The following is an 18744-nucleotide window of genomic DNA, read 5'->3' as shown; positions in this document are numbered from 1 at the left end:
CCTGCGTGCTGCTACACCCATCAAGGACAGGGAGGGGGATGAGACACCCCCCAAGTGCTGGAGCACCTCTGGGCAGGTGGAAAGATGCAGAGCCACTTCCCTGTCCTGCTCAGGGCTCGCCACGGCTCTGTTCACACTCCAGCTCTGCCCCAGAGCCACCCTGAACATGTGACAGACACACGAACACGCTGGTGGCCCCAGGACCTTGGTGCCAGGGTGCCATGACCCAGGCAGTGCCAGGAGGGCAGCACCAGCATCCTGCCTGGTGCGCTGGGAACAGCAATGCCCAAGCATTCCCATCCCCCTGCCTGCCTTCCTTCCTTCCTTCCTTCCACGGCTGCAGCAAATGCCTGGATTTTACCCCAAGATGCCCCCTCTGAGTGTGAGAACTCCTCCTCGGCCCGCTCCCATGGCAACTGTTCCCTGGTTACCCAGCCTCACTTGCTATTCTCATCCCGGTGCAGCTGCGTGCGGCCCCCCCGCGCCGCGCACGAGGCTGTCACCACTGCCACCAGCCCCGGGCCCCAAACCCACCCTGTGTCCCCACCAGGCTGCCCCCTTTGACTGTCTCACCCTTGGTGACCGCCGTGACCCTCAGCCCGTGTCACCATGCACGGTGTCCCCTTGGAGGGGCTGTTCCTTGGGCTAAGGAGAAGCACTCTGTTCCCATTCATGGTGGCCCCTCTGAAGCAGTAATTCAGCATGACCAGAGGGCAGCAGGACTCTGTGCTGGCCCCACAGCACACCTGGGACAGCCCAGGAGGGGCTGCGCTGGGGATGGACGTGTCCCAGAGGGGACCACAGCATCCCAAGAGCACAAGGCCTCATAGCTGTCGTGCCCTGACACTGACTCAAAATATGCAGGAAAGACACTGAGGGTCATCTGTGCGACTCAGGGCTCAGCCAGCATCAGCCTTTTTGCCCTGGAGAGCAACTCCAGCCCTTCCCTGCAGGACAGGAACCAGCAGAGCCCATGGCAGCCCAGAAACAAATCCCCACTCCCCTTCTTACAGCCACCAACCCTGTATGGCCCAGAGCAACCTCCCCATGACATGAGAGCAATCCAAGGCACAGCAAATCTTTACACTTAACAAAAGGTTAAAAATTTAAATACTCTCCAACTTTAGTGCAAGGCAAGCAAATGATACCACAGGTCCAAGTAGGTGCTCAGCCCCCCTGGGGGGGCCTGGCTCAGAATGAGCAGAGGCAGCAGCACACGCACACACGTGTGCACACACACACACAGAGGGGACAAGTTATTGCTCAGGACACAGCTGGGACACGTGTACACAAGAGGGGACAGGACAAGCTGAATGGAGAGGTGGGCTGATCCCCACGCTGCTCCCCACAGAGGGCTCCTGTGCTGGCTGCCCAGAGCCCCTGGGGACACACACTAAGCTGGTCCCAGCCCACTCACTGTTGGGTCACAGCTTCACATGACCCCGGGAGGGACATTCCCTTTATCACAGCTTTGCTCCCTGAGAGCAGAGTCCTTAATGTGTCTGCTCCTCCACCACTGAGCTGGGCCTGGGGACGGCCACACCTCCGGAATGCACAGAGCTGGTGGAACAGCGCTGCCACCGCCCTGCAGTGTGCCAGGATCAGACCAACCCTGTGGCCACAGCAGCAGCAGGGGCTGGGAGTGGCTGTGTCCAGCTGTGCCAGTGGTCTGGAGAGGGGCTCGGGATCAGCTCCCTGGAGCTGGCAGCACGTGTGAGACGAGGCAGGAGGCAGCAGGCTCCAGCAGACAGGGACACGAGGACAAGGCAGTGACACTCTGCTGCCAGGACACAATGGGGGACGCTTTGGCACAGCCCTTTCCTGTGCCTCGAGGCTGAGCAATGGACTCCGCTGGAGCCAGGACACCTCAGCACGGCCAGAAAGGTCCAGGAAAGATGATTTAGACACCTCAAGGCACAGAAGGCCTCTGTCCAGGACTCCCTGGAACAAAGCTGGGACAGTCACTCCTCCCATAGGAGGACATTTGTGCCTGTGACAGGGTGGGGGCAGTGCAGGCCCCCACCCATAGACTAAAAACCAACATGTGATATGTACAGACCGACATATACAAATATACATCCAACCTGCAGTGCCACTCGGGCACTGTGGAATGTGTCAGCAGAGCTGCTCCAGCCTGGCCTCGGCCCACGCTGGCACCACCCCTCCCTCCCTCCTCCCTGGGCCTGGGGCAGCAGCAGCACCAGCAGCACCATCCCAAGGGGCAGATTTGGAAGCGTCCGGGTTTGTCTCGGGGCTCGCCCGCGGTCAGAGGCGCCTCAACCCCGAGTCGTGTGCGGCTGCCAGCCTTGGAATCATCCTCACAGTCTTCACATGCAGACGTATAAAACTGTAAACAAATCCACCTTGTGGGGCCACTGCGACCGTGTCCTTCAGGCTGGGCACTCGGGAGAGGCCGGGGGGTCCCGGGGGCTGGAGAATGAGCTGTGCTCTACAGCCGGGTGGGCTCTTCCTCGCTGTCGCTGCAGTTTCCACAACAGTCCTGAAGTCACAAGGGCAAGGGGAGGGAGGAGGGAGGGAGAGAGGAGCACAGCAAGCAGAGGGTGAGCATGGTCACACAACCCAGCCTACAGCTGCCCTCTGGCAGGGATGGGCCAGGTTCCCTCCCAGCCTGTGTGCAGGAGGGTTACATGGAGGCAAGGGGCAGGAGGGGACCCCCAGACTGCAGAGAACAGTCCAGCTGCATCTGGAGGTTCAGCCCCTGGCAGGCAGACCGGTGAGCACACAGCTGGCTAGCTCAGAAGCTGTGAGAAGCTGGGCTCCAGGGACTGCAGCCACCCGGGGACACAAGCTCAGTGCCAGCACAGACGCTCGGCCCCGCTCAGGGCTCAGCTGGCCATGAGAGCAGCTGAAGCCCTTTTTGCCGAAATGGGAGTCTGAGCACGGGGCAATGCCAAACCCTTCACAGTTTCTCAACCCTTCTGTGTGTCCCGGACATAAGGAGAGGAGTGAAGGGAACTTCCCAGAGCCCCCTGGGAACAGAACTCCCAGCAGTGCAGGGGCAGCGCAGGGGCAACTCTGGCTCAAGCTGAGGGCAAGGCCTCCCCCACAAAGGCAGCAAGAGCAGGGATGCTGGATTAGTGGCTCAGGGGGCAGTTAGAACAACAAGCAGGTTGTGCTCTGCCAGGGGAAGGGAACAGGCACTGAAGGATAACACTCCTCTTTCCCAGATCTTGCCATGTCCGTGGGCCACCGGGTATTTCCCTGAGCAGAGCAGCCAGGAGTGACTGCTCACCTCTGGAAAGAGAAAACACGTGGGAAATCACAGCTCAACCCCTTCTACAAACAGCTGCCCATCCTCTGGCAGGTCCTGGCTGCCTGGGGAAGGGCTGGGTATCCCCAGAGCTGGCTCTGGCTAGGGCAGCCCACTGAACTGCAAAGCACAACTCGGAGCTTGCCAAGGAGCAGGAGTCAGCACCAGGTGGCTGAGTGCATCCAGAGCCAACCATGCTGGAGTCCTACAGCTGCACACAGCTGCTGAGGCAACAGCCCAGGCTTTGCCAGGCCTGGAAAGAAGGCAAAGACTGTCCCAGGCAGAGGAAACAGGCAGACAAACAAGCTCACAGCAGCTGCAAGATGTTTCTGTTCTCCTCATCCCTCAAAAGAGCTGCTCTCTGCCTGGCTCAAGATCTGGCAAAGTGCTCTGGGGAGCCCAGACAGCCCATTCCAAGAGCAAGGACTTGTTCAGGGATGGTATTATTCATGTCAGAAGGGAGATGATTAAATATTTTATAGTCTTGAGCATCTCTCTGCCTGGGTGACTCCAGCATGTTTAGCCAGCACTCTCCTTTCCAGCCCCCTTGACTCCCCCAGCACAGGGAGTGCCAGCCAGACAAGGGCTCCTTGCACAGGTGCCCCTGAAAGCTCTGGGCTCTGGCCACCCAGCACTAGGGGAGACTGCTCACTGCCCTCTCATGCCCACCTCCCTGCCAGCCCTGCCTGGCACAGGCAGGAGCAGGATCACTGTTGCTGGGAGACTGGCTGGGGAGGAAATGCTGGGCAAACCCTTACCTGTCTGCTGAACAAGCGCTGGAGTAACCCTTTCTTGGGCTGTGGAGAAGGCTGCCCTTTCCAGTCCAGGTCTGGGGGCACTGTGCCATCTGTGCTAAAGACATTCAGCTCCTTAAAACACTCTGTCTCGATCATCTGGAAGAGGGAAAAGGAGGCTGCAGCAACTGCCACATGGAGCCCATCACCGAGGGCCCAGCAGAGCGTGAGAGCAGTGGGGACAGCACAGGGACACTGTCCTTGGCCATGGTGGGCACAAGCAGGAGCAAAGACCCACCTCGTTCTGCCAAGGAATGGGCACACTCCCTGTAGCAAACTTCTGGTAAAAGTCGTTGTCTGTGGGCTCCAGCTCCACCCCTTTCACCGTGGAGAACTGCTCGATGTCCAGCACATCCTTGCAGTAGATGGCCTGGGGCTATGCAGCACAAAGATTGCTCTAATGCCAGGCTCCACCTTGATGCCACCACCTCCAACTGCTGCTCATGGCTAAGCCAAGGCCACCTCTCCCTGCAGCCCAGAGCTTGCTGGACCCCTGTTCTGCCAGCTCCAGGGAAGGGGATGGGCCCCATCTCCCCATGCCAGGGCTCCCTCCTCCCTTGACAAGGTCAGGAACAGATGGGCACTTACATCTGGCTTGAAGGGAGGGTCCAGCATGCCAGCTTCCAGCCTCCTGAAGTTGAGGTGCTTGAAGAGAGGGTGTTCCTTCACCTCCTTGGCCCCAGCTCCTCGGCACCCCAGGCGCTCCAAGGGGTCCTTGCACAGGAGCTGTGACACAAAGGAAATCATTGTTCAGGGTGAAGGGTGCTCTGTGCAAGAGCAGCCCTGGGTTCCTGCAGTGTGCTCTAGGGAGAGCACAGGCCTGCCAGGCAGCTGGGCAAGGAACGAAGGCACTTTGAATCCTCCTCTGCTGCCTCATCAGAACCAAGGGAAGCTGCTGGAGGGAGAAGCCCCAGTGTCTTGCTGCTGCATGCACAGGAGTGGTGGGAGTGAAGGGACAGGGCTGCACAGCCACACCATGGTGCAAGGGAAGGGGACAGGGCTGCACAGCCACACCATGGTGCAGCGAAGGAACAGGGCTGCACAGCCATACATACCATGGTGCAGTGAAGGGACAGGGCTGCACAGCCACACCATGGTGCAGTGAAGGGACAGGGCTGCACAGCCATACATACCATGGTGCAGAAGGAAGGGACAGGGCTGCACAGAAACACCATGGTGCAGAGGGAGTGAAGGGACAGGGCTGCACAGCCATACATACCATGGTGCAGAGGGAAGGGGACAGGGCTGCACAGCCACACCATGGTGCAGTGAAGGGACAGGGCTGCACAGCCACACCATGGTGCAGAGGGAAGGGGACAGGGCTGCACAGCCACACCATGGTGCAGTGAAGGGACAGGGCTGCACAGCCATACATACCATGGTGCAGAGGAAGGGGACAGGGCTGCACAGCCACACCATGGTGCAGAAGGAAGGGACAGGGCTGCACAGCCACACCATGGTGCAGTGAAGGGACAGGGCTGCACAGCCATACATACCATGGTGCAGAGGGAGCGGGCGCAGGGCGAGAACTTCTCCGAGTACTCCTCCTGCACCTCCTTCACCAGGCGCTCCACCTCCTCCCTCTTGATCTTCTTCTTGCGCTGCTGGAAGGGGGACTGGCCCTCGATCATCTCGTACACCAGGCAGCCCAGAGCCCACCAGTCAGGGCTGAACGTGTAGCGCTCGTTCTTCACCACCTCCGGAGCTGCAGAGCAGGGTGAGGGATGGGTGAGGGATGGGACAGCACAGCTTTGGAACCACTTTTTGGTTAAAGCAGGGTCACTTACCCATGTAGCCAACTGTCCCCACCCGGCCCTTGATTGTTTGGCCCTCTGGCACATGCACAGCCAGTCCCAGGTCTGAGATACGGATGTGCCCTGCACAGAGGAGGGGACAAGTTAACAGGAGAAAGCCATGGGGCAGTGTTTGAAGCTGCCAAAAACACAGGGTAACCCTGGTTCAAGCAGAGCAAGAAAACCTCAGGCTCACAGCTCCTTTTGCCCCTGCACTCACCATGGTCATCCAGTAATATGTTCTCTGGCTTCAGGTCCCTAGGATGGAAGGGACTTGATTAGCAAGAAGCCTGTTGTCAAAGCAAAGGACACGAGCAACAGCCACATCTCAACAAGTCACAGATAAGGATAAGCAACTTCAGGATGCAATGCCCCTGCTTCAGGCACACAGATAACCTTCCCCTCACCCTCTGTCCCAGAGCTGACCCTGCAAGCTCTCCCCTCCTGGCCAGAGAGGTGGAACACAACAACCTTCAACCCTCTGCACTGAGCCTGAGGATGGTTCCCTCTTTGCAGGTGCAGAACTCAGTATGGAGCAGAGGCTTCTCTGCTTATCCTGCCCCAGGGCAAGGAAGGACCAGAAGGGACTTCCTGGCCAGTGTTTAGCCATGCTATCCTAACACTGCATCACGCCCCTGTGAGTACAGTCAATCCACTTGTTTTCCCTCCTCCCCAGCTCTTGAGCACGTTGGGGCAGCCTACCCTCCTTTGTTCTAGTGTCAATACTGCCCAGGGAGCTCAGTGCCTGCCCTGAGCCATTCACAGCACGATCACATCCTGTTCTTGGCGATCATTTACCAGCACAAGGAAGCCAAGCTAAGGTCTCCCTTTCTCCCACAAGATCAGCTTTCTGTTCCCAATTCCTCTCACTCAGCTCTGTGCTGCTTTCAAGCCTGAGGTTATTTTGTTGACCCAGCTGGGCTGGTGAGAGCAGCAGGAACCCTCTTGCTGCTGCAGGCCCTACAAGCTCTCCCAGCAGGGGCCAGGCAGCACACACCTGTACACAATCCTCTCCTGGTGCAAGTCCTCCAGGCCACAGCAGATCTCAGCAGCATAGAAAGCTGCCCTGGGCTCCTCGAAACCAGCCTCTCCCATGTGGTAGATATGGAACTTGAGGTCCCCTCCATTCATGAGGGTCAGCACTAGGCAGAGAGCATCTTTAGTTTCATATGCATAGGCTAAGCTCACCTGCAATTCAGGGCAGAAAGGCTGTTAGAAGACACAGCTGGAACAGGGAGGTGCCCACACTGCCACGGACACTTTGCCACCCAAGCAGCCACTCACAGGCTCAGGGCTGGGCCTTTGCCAGCAGAGGAGGAACTGTGCAAACCCAGGGAGGACATGGCAGCACCCAGCAGTCCCAGCACACCCCCAGCTCTCCTCAGGTAGGACACTTTCCCCAAGACAAAGCTGCTTTTCCCCATGGGCAGGCAGCACTCAACAGCAATGCTGGGGTTCATCTGATGAACCCTCTGCAAAGGGAGGCTCAGCTTTCCACACCTCAGTGCACCAAGGCAGAGCTCCCAATCACACAGCTCAGGGCTGGGCTCCTCCCCAGATCACTGTCTGGAGAGACAGTTCTCACTGTTTACTCGTGCCCCAAAAGTCACAAAGGTGCCTGTAACCCAGAAGGGTGTTTGGGGCTGTCTCTGGGGGCATTCACAGCATGTTGTGGAGGCAGTAAAGGTCCTGCCACACCCCAGCCTTGTGAGAGATGTGCAGCCACCAGGACCCTGCACCGTGGGCAGAGCGTGCTCCTGCCTCTCCACAGCAGGTGAGGAGCACAGAGGGGCCAGGCTGGCTGGTTGGAGGAAGAATCCAGCATTGCAGCGAAGTGAGAGCAATTCCTATGTACTTACTACAAACCTACTGTTCACTTTTTCCAGGATCTGTTTTTCATTCAGGGCCATGGCTTCTCCCTTCCTCTTTTTGATCCTTTTCTTCTCCAGTTTCTTGCAGGCATACATCTTCCCTGTGGCACGCACCTGGCAGGCACACACCTGGAGGGAGGACAAGGCTCAGCATCCTCCCTTTTCCAGAGGTTCTGCTCTCAGGAAGGGGCACAGGAAGGCAAAGAAGCTCATTGTCAAAGCAAAGTGACAGTGACAGCTGCTCCAGATGTTACAGAGAAGCAAGAGCCAGCTCTAATGCCTCAAACACCTTTAGCAGCACCATGGCTGGTGCATAGGAAGGCAGAAGGCCACTCCATAAACAGAAGGAAGCCTGGCAGGAAGTTTTCAGGAGTGCAGTTTGCCCTATGAGACACAGGGAACTGACCTGACTGCCCAGTTAGCAGTAGGCACCACAGGGCTCATGCTATCAACCCCACCCAGCACCTCCCACACCTCCAGCAGCTGGACAGAGGTGAGCTCCTGCTTCTCAGAGAGGGCTGACAGGTCACACAAGGCCCAAAACACAGCCCAGCACAGAGCCTCCAGGTGCTGGAGCAGCTGGTGGCACCCTGATGGCCAGCCCAGATGTGCCTCTGGATCAGGCAATGGGGCTGCCTGGTGCCCTGAGTGCAGAGGAAGCAGTGGTTACTCACCTCCCCAAAACCGCCCTTACCCAGCACGCGGTACTGGCGGAAAGTGTTTTTGGTCACTGGCTGCCTGTGAGGGAAAGGAAACCAGAGTGAGATGTGGCAGTGAGAGGGCTCCATGCCCTGGCCTGACAGACTGTGGCTCACCCCAAACCCCTGCCCAACCCAGCCTTGCCTCCCCACGAGGCTGGGGCTGCTGCTGGTGCCAGTAAAGGCCAGGCTCTTGGCTCCTGCCAGGGCCCAGCATGGGAAGGAGCCCTAGGGAGCCCTCAGGGAGGCTGTGTGAGGAGGGTGCAGGTTCCCCAGAGGGGAGGGCAGCGTTACCTTTCCAGCCATTTCCACTGCAGGAAGCGGTTGAAGTACAAGCTGTCGAGGTAGTCGGCAAAGGGAGCCACGCTCAGGTAGTCGTGGATAAGCCTAGGAGAGAGCAGAGCCAGCATGGTTCCTGAGAGCTGGTCACAGCCCTGGAAACAGCCAGCAGCCCCAGGAAAGAGGAGGTGAACAGCCCCAAAAGACTCTGCCATCCATCCCTCACCCAGCCTGGTGCAGAATCACCCCCACAGCCCCGCTCCATGCCGAGCCTGGTGCAAAGGGAGGTGCGTTGGAGGTACCACTGTGACAAATGCAGCACCCTGGGGCCCTGCTGGCACTGCTAATTGTGGCCTCTTGGCATCAGCCAGGGCTGCAGGACAAAGGGGGACAATGGGACCCTGGAACTGCCCCTCTGCTCACAGGGCAAACGTGCACACAGGCTGTAATCAGCTGCCAGCAACATTCAGCAGCAGGCGCTGAGCTGTTCACTGTCAGTGAGTATCCAGCACAAAAGGCCACAGGGGATCCTGCTCCAACGAGCTAACTGCCTTGGAGAGCTGTGCCAGGGCTGCCCAGCGGAGCGAGGAGCCTCAGACACAGTGTCTAGCCTGGGAGCACGCACCAAGGAGAGCGGATGGGCTCTCCCCTTTCAGAGCCTGCCAAGAGCAGGCAGGGCCCAGCCCGGAGGCTCTGCATTCAGACACGGCCCTGGTTACCACACACCGAGCTAACGCTCCCCAGAAGACTGCAGCAAACGTGTTGCCACAGCCCTGCTCTCAGTGAGGCAACAACTCCAGCTACTGTGCAGGGAGGGGTGAGCTGCAAGCCTGGCTTGCCCAAGAGCTTCCGCTTCACACCCGGAGCCGGGACCTCGGCCACTGCCTCTGTGATGGGAACAGAGGTGACCTTAGAGCCCTGCAGAACAGCCAGAGTGACCCAACCACACCAGCCACTGCTGCACAGGCAGGACAGGACAGCTGGCTCACACTGCAGCTGTGGGCTCGGCTCGGCAGGAGCCTACAAGATTCTGGCACAACACTGGGCATAGCATTGGTACAGGGTCTTCCCAAATGGCAGCTCCAGCTGGGAAGACTGACAGAGGTTTCTGCAGCAGCTTGTGGATCCCAGAGCACAAGATATCCTTGTGCTTGCTTTCCTGGAGCTGGGCTGAAAACTGCTGCCCAAAACTCCCCAGGCCCCAGCCTCAGCAGCAGCTCTCACTCTCCCAGAGCAAGGGACCAGGGGCACAGGGTGAGTCAGCTGCAGATCATCCCCGTGCCATGTGTGACCTGCAGGCACAGCCCAGCCCTCCAACTTACTTAGTGCATTCCTTGAAGAGCTCCTTGGAAGGTTCCTGCTCCAGCCTCTCACAACAGGCATCCACCAGTTGTGAGGGAACTTCAGGCACGTGGTCCTCACTCTGGGGACAAAGGGATGGAGTCAGACATAGGGAGCAGAGCACAAGGGTCCTGCTTAAGGGTCAGTGGGCAAAGCAGTGTGGCAGCTTGTGAGGTGGTGGGGTGGCTCAGCACACTGGCTGTGGCAGGACATGGGCAATGTCAGCTGTTGGCTTTCCAACTGTTCTACCCTCACAGGCAGCAACCACAACCCTCTTACTCACGTTTGGCTTCAAGTACTTTTCAATCAGGTGCTGCCCACATTCCTTCCTCTTCTCATCTGGAGCCACTTCGTACCCTGCCTGGAGAGAGCAGTGTGAGGGGCAGTTCCAGCCTTGTTACTGGGCTGGAGCAGCTACACTCTCTGCCCAAAGTTTCCCATGCTTTCCTTGAAAACCAGATCTCTAGCAAACATCTCTCAAAGCAAAAGGCCCAGCCCTATCTGGGCTCTGACTAATGGGTTCTTCTTACAGGAAAATCCTACTGCTCAGGAGTACCCAGCCAACCAGTTCATGCCCAGGGTGTCAGGAACATCTCTGCCTCCCCCAGTGAAGCCTGATGGGCTCTGCTCTTACCACAGCATCCAGGAACTTGACGCAGCGCGCGAGCTCGGGGCGCGTCTCGCAGAACTGCCGGAACAGCATGTGCCCGATGGGCTGCTTCTCGCACAGGCTCTGGTAGTCCCGCTCTGCAAACGAGGGCAAGGTCACCCCAACAAACCCCAAAGGAACAGTCCCAGCCCAGGCAGTGCTGGGGGTACTGTGGCTCCTCAGCTGGGCTGCTGACAGGTGCCACCAGCCTGAGACTCCCAGCAGAGTGAAGCGCACCCAGTGGGACAAGGGACACTGCTGAGGTTTTATGTTCCCCTATGGAAGATGCTCTTCCCTGAAAGAGGATTGACCTGGTGCTCTGTTCAGCCTGAACCTCTTGTTCCTACCAAAGGACCTCCATATCAGCTGCTTGCCTCTGATCAGCTGATCAGCTCTCTCCTCTCTCCATAGAGATCAACCAACTACTCCAGCCACACAACTTTCCCTGGAACATGAAGAGCACACCAAGCTTATCTCAAGGTGGATCTTCCAAGCCAAGAGTTGTTCTGATGACTCCTTCAAACCACTTGTGTTCCCAAAGGCCCTGCTGGAAGCAGCAGCATCAAAATGGGAGGCACCATTCCCACAGATGCCTTGCTGATGTGCACACAGCAGTCAGAACTCCCCTCTCCATGGGACAGCCACTTGCTCGTACATCAACTCTTGCGGATTCCTCCTACCCCTCTCTGAACTCTGGCAGCCCACGCACAAACGCCTTTGACTATCCAGAGCACTTCCAGTTCTCTGCTTTCTTCCTCCCCTTCCACTCAAGAGACGTCTGATCCCAGGCCAGAACTCATTTCTGTGACAGCCACTGCCACCAGGGCTGCCTGCAGAGCAGATGTGCAGCCGCCCAGGGGATCCCAGTGCTGGGTACTCCCAGCCCTCCCCTCCCTGTGCAGCAGTTTCTCCCGAGGAAGCTGCAGCTTCCTGAGGGTGCAGGAGAGTGCAGAGGCAGGCAGGCTGTGCTGGGGGAGGAGGTGGCCTCACCAGCTCCACAGCACCAGCCGGTTTCCTTGTGTCTGCAGGGGAAGGAGTTCCCTTCAGCTGGGGAGGACCTGAATCTGCTGTCAGCGAGATCAGAAGCTTTCAGCTGCCCTGCTCGCTGCCCAGGCTCACACGAGGTTACTCCCTGTGGTCAGGGCACAAAAAGCTTAATTCTGCAATGGGCAACCAGCCCACTGTGCCCACAGTCCTGCCAAGACTCTGGAATAGGAAAGAAACGCCTTTCCAGAGACTGTGAGGTGGAAAGAATGACCAAAGCCAAAGAGTGCCCAAGTACAAGGAACAGGGTCATCTCTACCATGGGAAAACCAAGAGAAACTGCTGGCACCTGGGTCAGAGCACTTCTCACGTGCCTCTCCAAGGGGAAGTGAGACACTGGTGCTGACAGCCACTGGCTGAGAGGGACTTGCTTCCCAAATCTTCACAAGGTCACTGTCCCAGATAGCAGGACAGCACACACAGACCACCAGCACTCAGCGCTGGCAAATGGGTTAAGTTCAGGGCTGGAAAACATCATGACAGCCACAGGAAGGGTGGCTGCAGGCACAGGGTGCACCAAAGCTCAGGGAAAGTTCTGCTGAGGGCATTGCAAGTCAAAGAAGGGATTTGGATGGTCAAGATGGGAGCTGCAAGGAGAGCCCAAGCCCGAGCCCTGTTCAGAACTGAGACCTTGCTCCAGAGAGGCAGCAAATCCAAGGCTGGAGTCACCACACAGTCACTCTGGCCGTGAAGCCAGCTCCAAGAGATGGTGCACAGGTTGTGTGGCAGAGGGAGGTGGGGACAGCCTGCACTGGGCTGCTGTGAACTTGAGGGTTACAGTGTGGATGAGTGAGGTTGAGGTTCTCCAAGCACCACAGTTCCATGGGGCCCAAAGGACTGCCAGGACTGGAAAACCTGGGCAGGGCAGAACTGGGAATTTGAGCTGCAGAAACCTCCCAAACCCATTGGTTTCAGTGGCACTGGCTCTGAAACAAGGCCAGCGCTGTGCCACTCTCCAGCTGGCAGCTGAATCCAGACTGAAAACCTAAACAAGCTCTCCTCTTCCCAGGAAGCAAAGCACTTGCACCCTCTGTGCCCCAAAACAATTTCACATGATCTCAGGACCAAGCCTGCTGCACAAACAACATTAAAACCATGAAGAGTACAAAGTACAGACTGAAAATGACAGGCCAAGCCCTGCTCAACGCCAGTTCTCATCCACTCCACACAGCAAGAACCCATGTTTACTGCTTGAACGTTAGAAGCTGAGGTCTATGGAGCTGAGCTGAATCCAGGCAGGGAGAACAGAGAATGTTAGCAGGACTTTTGTTATTTTTGCAAAGGCACCCCAGAGTGACACTCCAAAACCCTGCAGCATGGAACAGGTCTGTTTGACACAGAAGGTGATGTTCCCCTAGTGAAGCTCATCAAAGCCTTGCAGGTGTATGGCTACATCATCAGCCACTTACCCAACCCTTATTTCCTCCCTACACTCTGCACTCCAAGTAATCCTGGCTGGGATTTGCCCTGTTGTACGTCCCTGACACTCAGCTTGGGGTGCACACCTCCCACCCAGCCCTGCATCTCACCCAGGCTCTGCCGAAGGTCCTCGCAGAGGCTGATGTGGGGGAACTGCAGCATCTGGCGCCATTTCTTGCTCTTGCCTTTCCTGTTTCCTCCACCACCTGCAGGGCACACAAAATCAATACCATGAGTCAGGAAGCAAAGGTGTCTGGCTGCACCCTAGCCTTGCCTCCAAGTCCAGGCAAGGAAAACAAGAATGACGTGGTGACACCATCTCCTGGTGGGACCAAAGTGTTGGAGCCTCGGTTGGAAATGGACAGACCAACCTCTGGCTGCTGAACAAATCCCAAACAAGAACTTGAAGCCCTTTCATGATGGGACAATCCCACCAGTGTCCACAGCCACAGCAGTTCCTGGCTCCCAGGCCTGTCCCCAGCACCTCTGCATAGCCAATCACCCCTCCAGGCCATGCCTTGCTTGGTGTGAAACTCTTCGTGCTGCTGTAATGCCACCTACTCATTCCAGACTGATTGCCTACTCCAGGGAGGGGCTCTCACACGGAGGACATGAAGCTGGGAGACAGGAATTCCTGCTCTAATCCTGCCTCCACAGACAACTCGCTACATTGCCTGGGGCTCATCGCTTCAGTTTCCCACCTCTGAAGTGGGGACACTCCCACCTCTCTCCAGAGATAAGCCAGCCTCAGAAAATCCAGATCCAAGAGCCAGGTATTACCTCAGCTTCAGCTGCTGGAGTCAGTGCCCAGCAAAGCTTTCTCAATGGTGGGAAAGCTTCTAGATAGACCAAAAAATTTACATCATAGCAAGCACTCAGTACCGATTGCTGGGATCAGCCAACCTCCAGGGATTGCTCTCCCAGTGCCAACACACACAATTTCCCACCTCTGTTTGGAAATTCATTAAATCACCCTGCCAAAGTGGTCGGGCCAAGAGTTGGGCTCAAGGCCCGGCCTTCTGAAATCACACGGGGGTTGAACATAATTTATCAGCTCTTGAGAAACACACTCATAAACACTTTCCTCCACTGCAGATGCAGTTCAGCCCCAAACCCTAGACACAACACGGAGAACCAGGTGGGATGGGGCCGTCCTGGTCATTCCCAGGTGGTTCCAGCCCCAGGTCCGAGCCCCTGGCACGCCGAGGGTCCCTGCACTGCATCTGCCCCGCAGCAGCAGCAGCAGCAGCAGCAGCAGCTGGGCCGCACGATTGTACAAACTCAGGAAGGAAGTGACTCAAGGGTGAGCAGGGCTGGAAGAAACCAGCGGCGCAGACACCTTGGTGTCAGCCACAATGCGGCGGATGGGGGCAGCGACACCAGGGCAGGGGAGGACAGGCCATCCTCACCCCAGGAGAGCTCAAGGAGAGGCAGAGCAGAGCCCCACGGCACCCGGAGGTTGCATTTCCTTGAGTTGTTTGCTTTGAAAGGAGGCTGCAGCGGTTCTCCCCCGCCCTCCCAGCACTGCAGAGGGGAGCTGGGCTCCTGCACAGCCACCTCCAGCACCCCTGGCCTGGGGATGGGGCAAGGAGTGAGCTGCTTCCACCCAGAGCTCAGCAGGAGCAAGCTTCAGGGCTGGGTGGTGGATGAGAGCTGGTCTGTTGTCCCTCTGTCAGGGCAAGGGGGACGGGGATCCTTCAATTCCCTGGGCCACACCAAACACAGGGCATGGTCACGCCGTGGTCGGTTGTCAGCAGCCCCATAGCACACTCCAGCTCAGCTCTGCACTCCCACACCAACCTAGGAAGCTCCAAAAAGGCTGGGCTGGAGCTAAGAACCCAGCCCTGTTGGTTCTGGCCTGCAAAGCAGCTCTGTCCTGTCACAGGAGCTGTCTGAGCTTACCCCAGTGGCCACCACGGACAGGCAGCACGGCCACCTGTGGCTCTCACAGCCCCAGAACCACCTGGCACAAGGGTGACACTGGGCTGTTCCTGCCTGCAGACTGCAAACAGGAGCAGCAGCCGGCCAGCACCTCGTGCTGCATCAGTGCCAGAACTCCACTCCCCAAGGGCACCACAGGAGCCGCTCTCTCTCTGGGTCACTCCGTATGGAGCTGGCCCCATGCCTGGAGGTCACAAACCCTGCTGCTTCCTGAACCAAACCCTGCCCTGGTTTTGAACCAAACCCTGCTGCTTGGTTATGAACCAAACCTCGCCATGATGAACCCGAACGTCACGGTCCACCACGGTCACTGTGCCAGGAGTACTTACACTTAGCCTGGTTCTAAAGCAGCTTGGAAGTGCTTCTGCCCGTGCAAATTTAATTTCGCTGCTTTTTGCTCCCACAAATCTAATCTCCAAAGCGCTCTAACTGGATTTCAGCGGCTCTCTCAGGCTCCAGCATGGCTCGGTCTGGCCAACTGCACCCCACGGGGCAGGGGGGGACCGTGTTTCCCCGGCACAAATGGGATTTAATGAACTCATCGATGCCCGGCCGGAGCGGATCTTCTGTGCAAAGGACCAGGTTCCTGTGTGAGACATCCCATCCCCTCCTGGGGCTGCTCCCCTGCATCTTCAGGACATCCTGCACAGTGGCTGGAATTCAGCGTGGCCCGGAGCAGCGGGAGCGCTGGGGCTGAGCAGAGCCCCGGGAGCCCCGCAATGGGGCCGGGACAGAGCCCCGGGAGCCCCGCAATGGGGCCGGGACAGAGCCCCGGGAGCCCCGCAATGGGGCCGGGACAGAGCCCCGGGAGCCCCGCAATGGGGCCGGGACAGAGCCCCGGGAGCTCCGTAATGGGGCCGGGACAGAGCCCCGGGAGCCCCGCAATGGGGCCGGGGCTGCTGTGAAGGCGGCGGACGGGACGGGACGGGACGGGCGGGGCTCCCCGCCGCAGTTTCGGGATCGGCCCGTGTGTGGGAAGCAGCATTTACCGGACTGAAATTAACTTTTTTTCCCTCCTACGGCACCCAAAGTTGCCTGTCCGCTGTGCCGGGGGAGCTGGAGCAGCCCCGGAGCGGGCACGGCGGGACGCGGATGGGGCGATCTGCACCGGGGAGGCGGCGAGGCCGCCCGGGACGGAGCGCAGCACCCCCGGAGCGAGCACAGCACCGGACGGGCGAGCCGAATGCCTGTCCCCAGCCCGCGCCGCCACCTCCCCGCTCCCCGCCAAGGCCGCGATGCCCCGGGAGGGACCGCCCCGGCCGAGCCCCGGGGCGGCACCACCGGGGCCCGCAGCCCGGGCCTGCCGCCCCGCCAGCTCCGGTACCCGGCGCCGCTCACCTTCGCGGGCCTTGAGCAGGACGGTGTTGGCGACGATGTTCTCCAGCTCCATGGGCCCGCGGGCGCCGCCGCCTCCCGCCGGCTCCGCTCCCCGCGCTCGGCCCGCGCCCGCCGCCCCCCGCCGCCGCCGCCGTGCCCCGCCCCCGGCGCCCCGCCCGGCCAATGCCTGCCCTCGCTCCTCCCGCGCCGCGCTCCCATTGGTCCGCTCCTTCAGGAAGCCCCGCCCCCTCCGCAGCACCGCCGCCCTCCAGTAGGTCCCGCGAGGTGCGGCGGGCGGGGCGGGGCTAGAGTAGTGACGTCATCCCGCGGCTACCGACGGAGGGCTGCCTGGACGAGGGGACGGGCGCTGATTGGAGGGTGAGATGTCACTCAGGGCGCGCCGCGAACGGATTGGGAGAGAGTCAAGTACGCCCACACGGGAAGCTCCGCCTCCCACGTCATCTGATTGGGCGTGGAGCTGCCACTCAGCCGCAAGACGAGTCGTGATAGGTCAGTCTATGGGGTGGGGACGATTGTTGAATATAAATAAGCGTCGGGGCTCAGTGGAAGCCGACAGGGTTTCCTGGACTTTGTGGGAGGTCCCGGTCCCGGTCCCGGTCCCGGTCCCGGTCCCGGTCCCGGTCCCGGTCCCGGTCCCGGTCCCGGTCCCGGTCCCTCGGCCGGGGCTGTCTCCGCCGTGTCTGTCCTGTTCGAACCAGTGACATGTTTAGGGGTGCCTCCCCACCTTCGCAGCCTCAATAAAGCCCGAGCGGCCTCGCGTGTTTCCCGGTGTCTCGGTCCATCCCAGTCACGGGATGTGCTCCGGTGCTGTGCCCCGTTTCCGCGGTCACCGCTGCCCTGGAGGTCTGGGTGTTCTCATCCCCCAGCGCAGCTGACCCATGTGCCGTTCTGGTGTTTGAACTCCCGCCAAATTCTTTACACCAATTATTCTCTCTAAAAGCCATTTTTTAAAAACTTATACCAAAATTAGCAGCAGCGTTACCTTGTCTGAAGAAAAGCTGTGCTATGGGAACCTCTTCCCACCTGATTCCCCACACACCTGGTTTCCCTGCAGAGCTGGCCTGTGCTCGAGCATCCCTCGATGACCTGTCACTCATCTGCCCATCTCCCTGCCTGTCCTGAGGCACAAAACCACTCCTTAATCTTCTTACACCGAGTGGTGTCTGCCCTGCTTTGTGCTGCTCCTGGCTTTGGGGTGAGGACATCACCTCTGCCTTCCCATGGCTTCTGTCCCTTGCTGGGCACGTCCCTCCCCTGGTGTCTGTCCACGGCAGCCTGGGCCCACGGCAGGAGAGGTTTTGGGTTCATGTCCTCAGGCTGTAGTGAGGATGATAATAACACAAATTACTCCAAGCACTCACTGTCCCTGCAGTCAGTACTGCTGTGCCCTTCAGCATCCACTGGGAATCAGATGTCACATCTTCAGGGTATGAATCTGCAGCGATTAGGAGGAGGAGGATGCTTTGCCCTGCCACACCTTGGGGGTAATCTCTCTGTCACTGCCTGGAGGGATGAGCTCATGGTGTGAGAGCTCCTCTTTTAGAGCTGCTTTCCTTCCAAAGAATGTTTATTTTGAACTTAAAATGAGATGACTCTGTTTCCATCCATTTCCAGCATTAACCCTTGGGTTGCTATTTTCTGTTTCCTCCCACGTGGCATTCTGTAGTACCGTTCCCATCACTGACAAGGCCCATGGACAATGGGAGGCTGCTGGAGCAGCACCAGTGTCCAGAGGATCCTGATGTCCCCAAGAGACCCAGCAGCAGCTCAGGTGTGGTGCTGCCACTCTGCTTTTCAGCTCTGTGGAGGGGAGCTGTGTGCTCATGCCCAGGAGGATGGGCAGTGCCTGGTACCCTGTTGGCACCAGGGTGTGTGGCCAGGGCACTGTGGGTGGTGCCCCCGGGAGAACTGACCTGGCCGTGTCCCCACTAGTTGCCCTCGTCTGGGTATTTTTAGCAGCAAAATGTTGTTTGGTTGTGAGAAGGAGGAGGGCGGCTGCGGGAGGGGAAGCTGGGTGGCTGTGATAGGGCAGCTCCTTCCGTGGGCAGTGCCTGAGCAGCTCCAGCCACCGGGGCCAGACCCCTCTGAGGGTCAGCACTGGAACCCATCCCGTCCCATCCCATCCCATCCCATCCCATCCCATCCCATCCCATCCCATCCCATCCCATCCCATCCCATCCCATCCCATCCCATCCCATCCCATCCCATCCCATCCCATCCCTCCCCCCCAGAGCCCAGCTAAGCTGCACCCACCCTGACAGGGGCTGGGAGGGCTGGCAGGGGCCAGTGTTCCTTGAGCTCCAGCT

The 18744-nt window shown here is 58.8% G+C and overlaps 1 protein-coding gene across 1 annotated transcript; it reads right to left on the bottom strand.

Moving 5' to 3' along the window:
* Positions 1-1364: 1364 nt before the first annotated feature.
* Positions 1365-16513, bottom strand: GRK6 (G protein-coupled receptor kinase 6). Its single transcript, XM_058035040.1, has 16 exons — positions 16439-16513; positions 13270-13365; positions 10682-10794; positions 10331-10408; positions 10029-10129; positions 8722-8814; positions 8404-8467; positions 7718-7858; positions 6856-7046; positions 6079-6116; positions 5853-5942; positions 5562-5770; positions 4654-4791; positions 4304-4441; positions 4030-4164; positions 1365-2500 (listed from the first exon to the last, which is right to left on the bottom strand). The coding sequence occupies exons 1-16, from the start codon at positions 16488-16490 to the stop codon at positions 2450-2452; spliced, it is 1728 nt and encodes a 575-aa protein (XP_057891023.1). The 5' UTR covers positions 16491-16513; the 3' UTR covers positions 1365-2449.
* Between the last annotated feature and the right edge of the window lie 2231 nt (positions 16514-18744).

Source organism: Melospiza georgiana, chromosome 15 (genome assembly GCF_028018845.1).
Source record: "Melospiza georgiana isolate bMelGeo1 chromosome 15, bMelGeo1.pri, whole genome shotgun sequence".
NCBI classification, from domain to species: domain Eukaryota; kingdom Metazoa; phylum Chordata; class Aves; order Passeriformes; family Passerellidae; genus Melospiza; species Melospiza georgiana.
This window is presented reverse-complemented; position numbering and strand designations above follow the sequence as displayed.

Bases quoted from the DNA above. Each gene is read 5' to 3' on its own strand.
- GRK6 (XM_058035040.1), bottom strand. From the start codon at position 16,490: ATGGAGCTGGAGAACATCGTCGCCAACACCGTCCTGCTCAAGGCCCGC. The intron at 8,468-8,721 runs GTAACGCTGCCC...TTTCCCTCACAG, and splicing joins CAGTGGAAATGGCTGGAAAG to GCAGCCAGTGACCAAAAACA. The intron at 5,943-6,078 runs GTGAGTGCAGGG...TCCTCTGTGCAG, and splicing joins CATATTACTGGATGACCATG to GGCACATCCGTATCTCAGAC.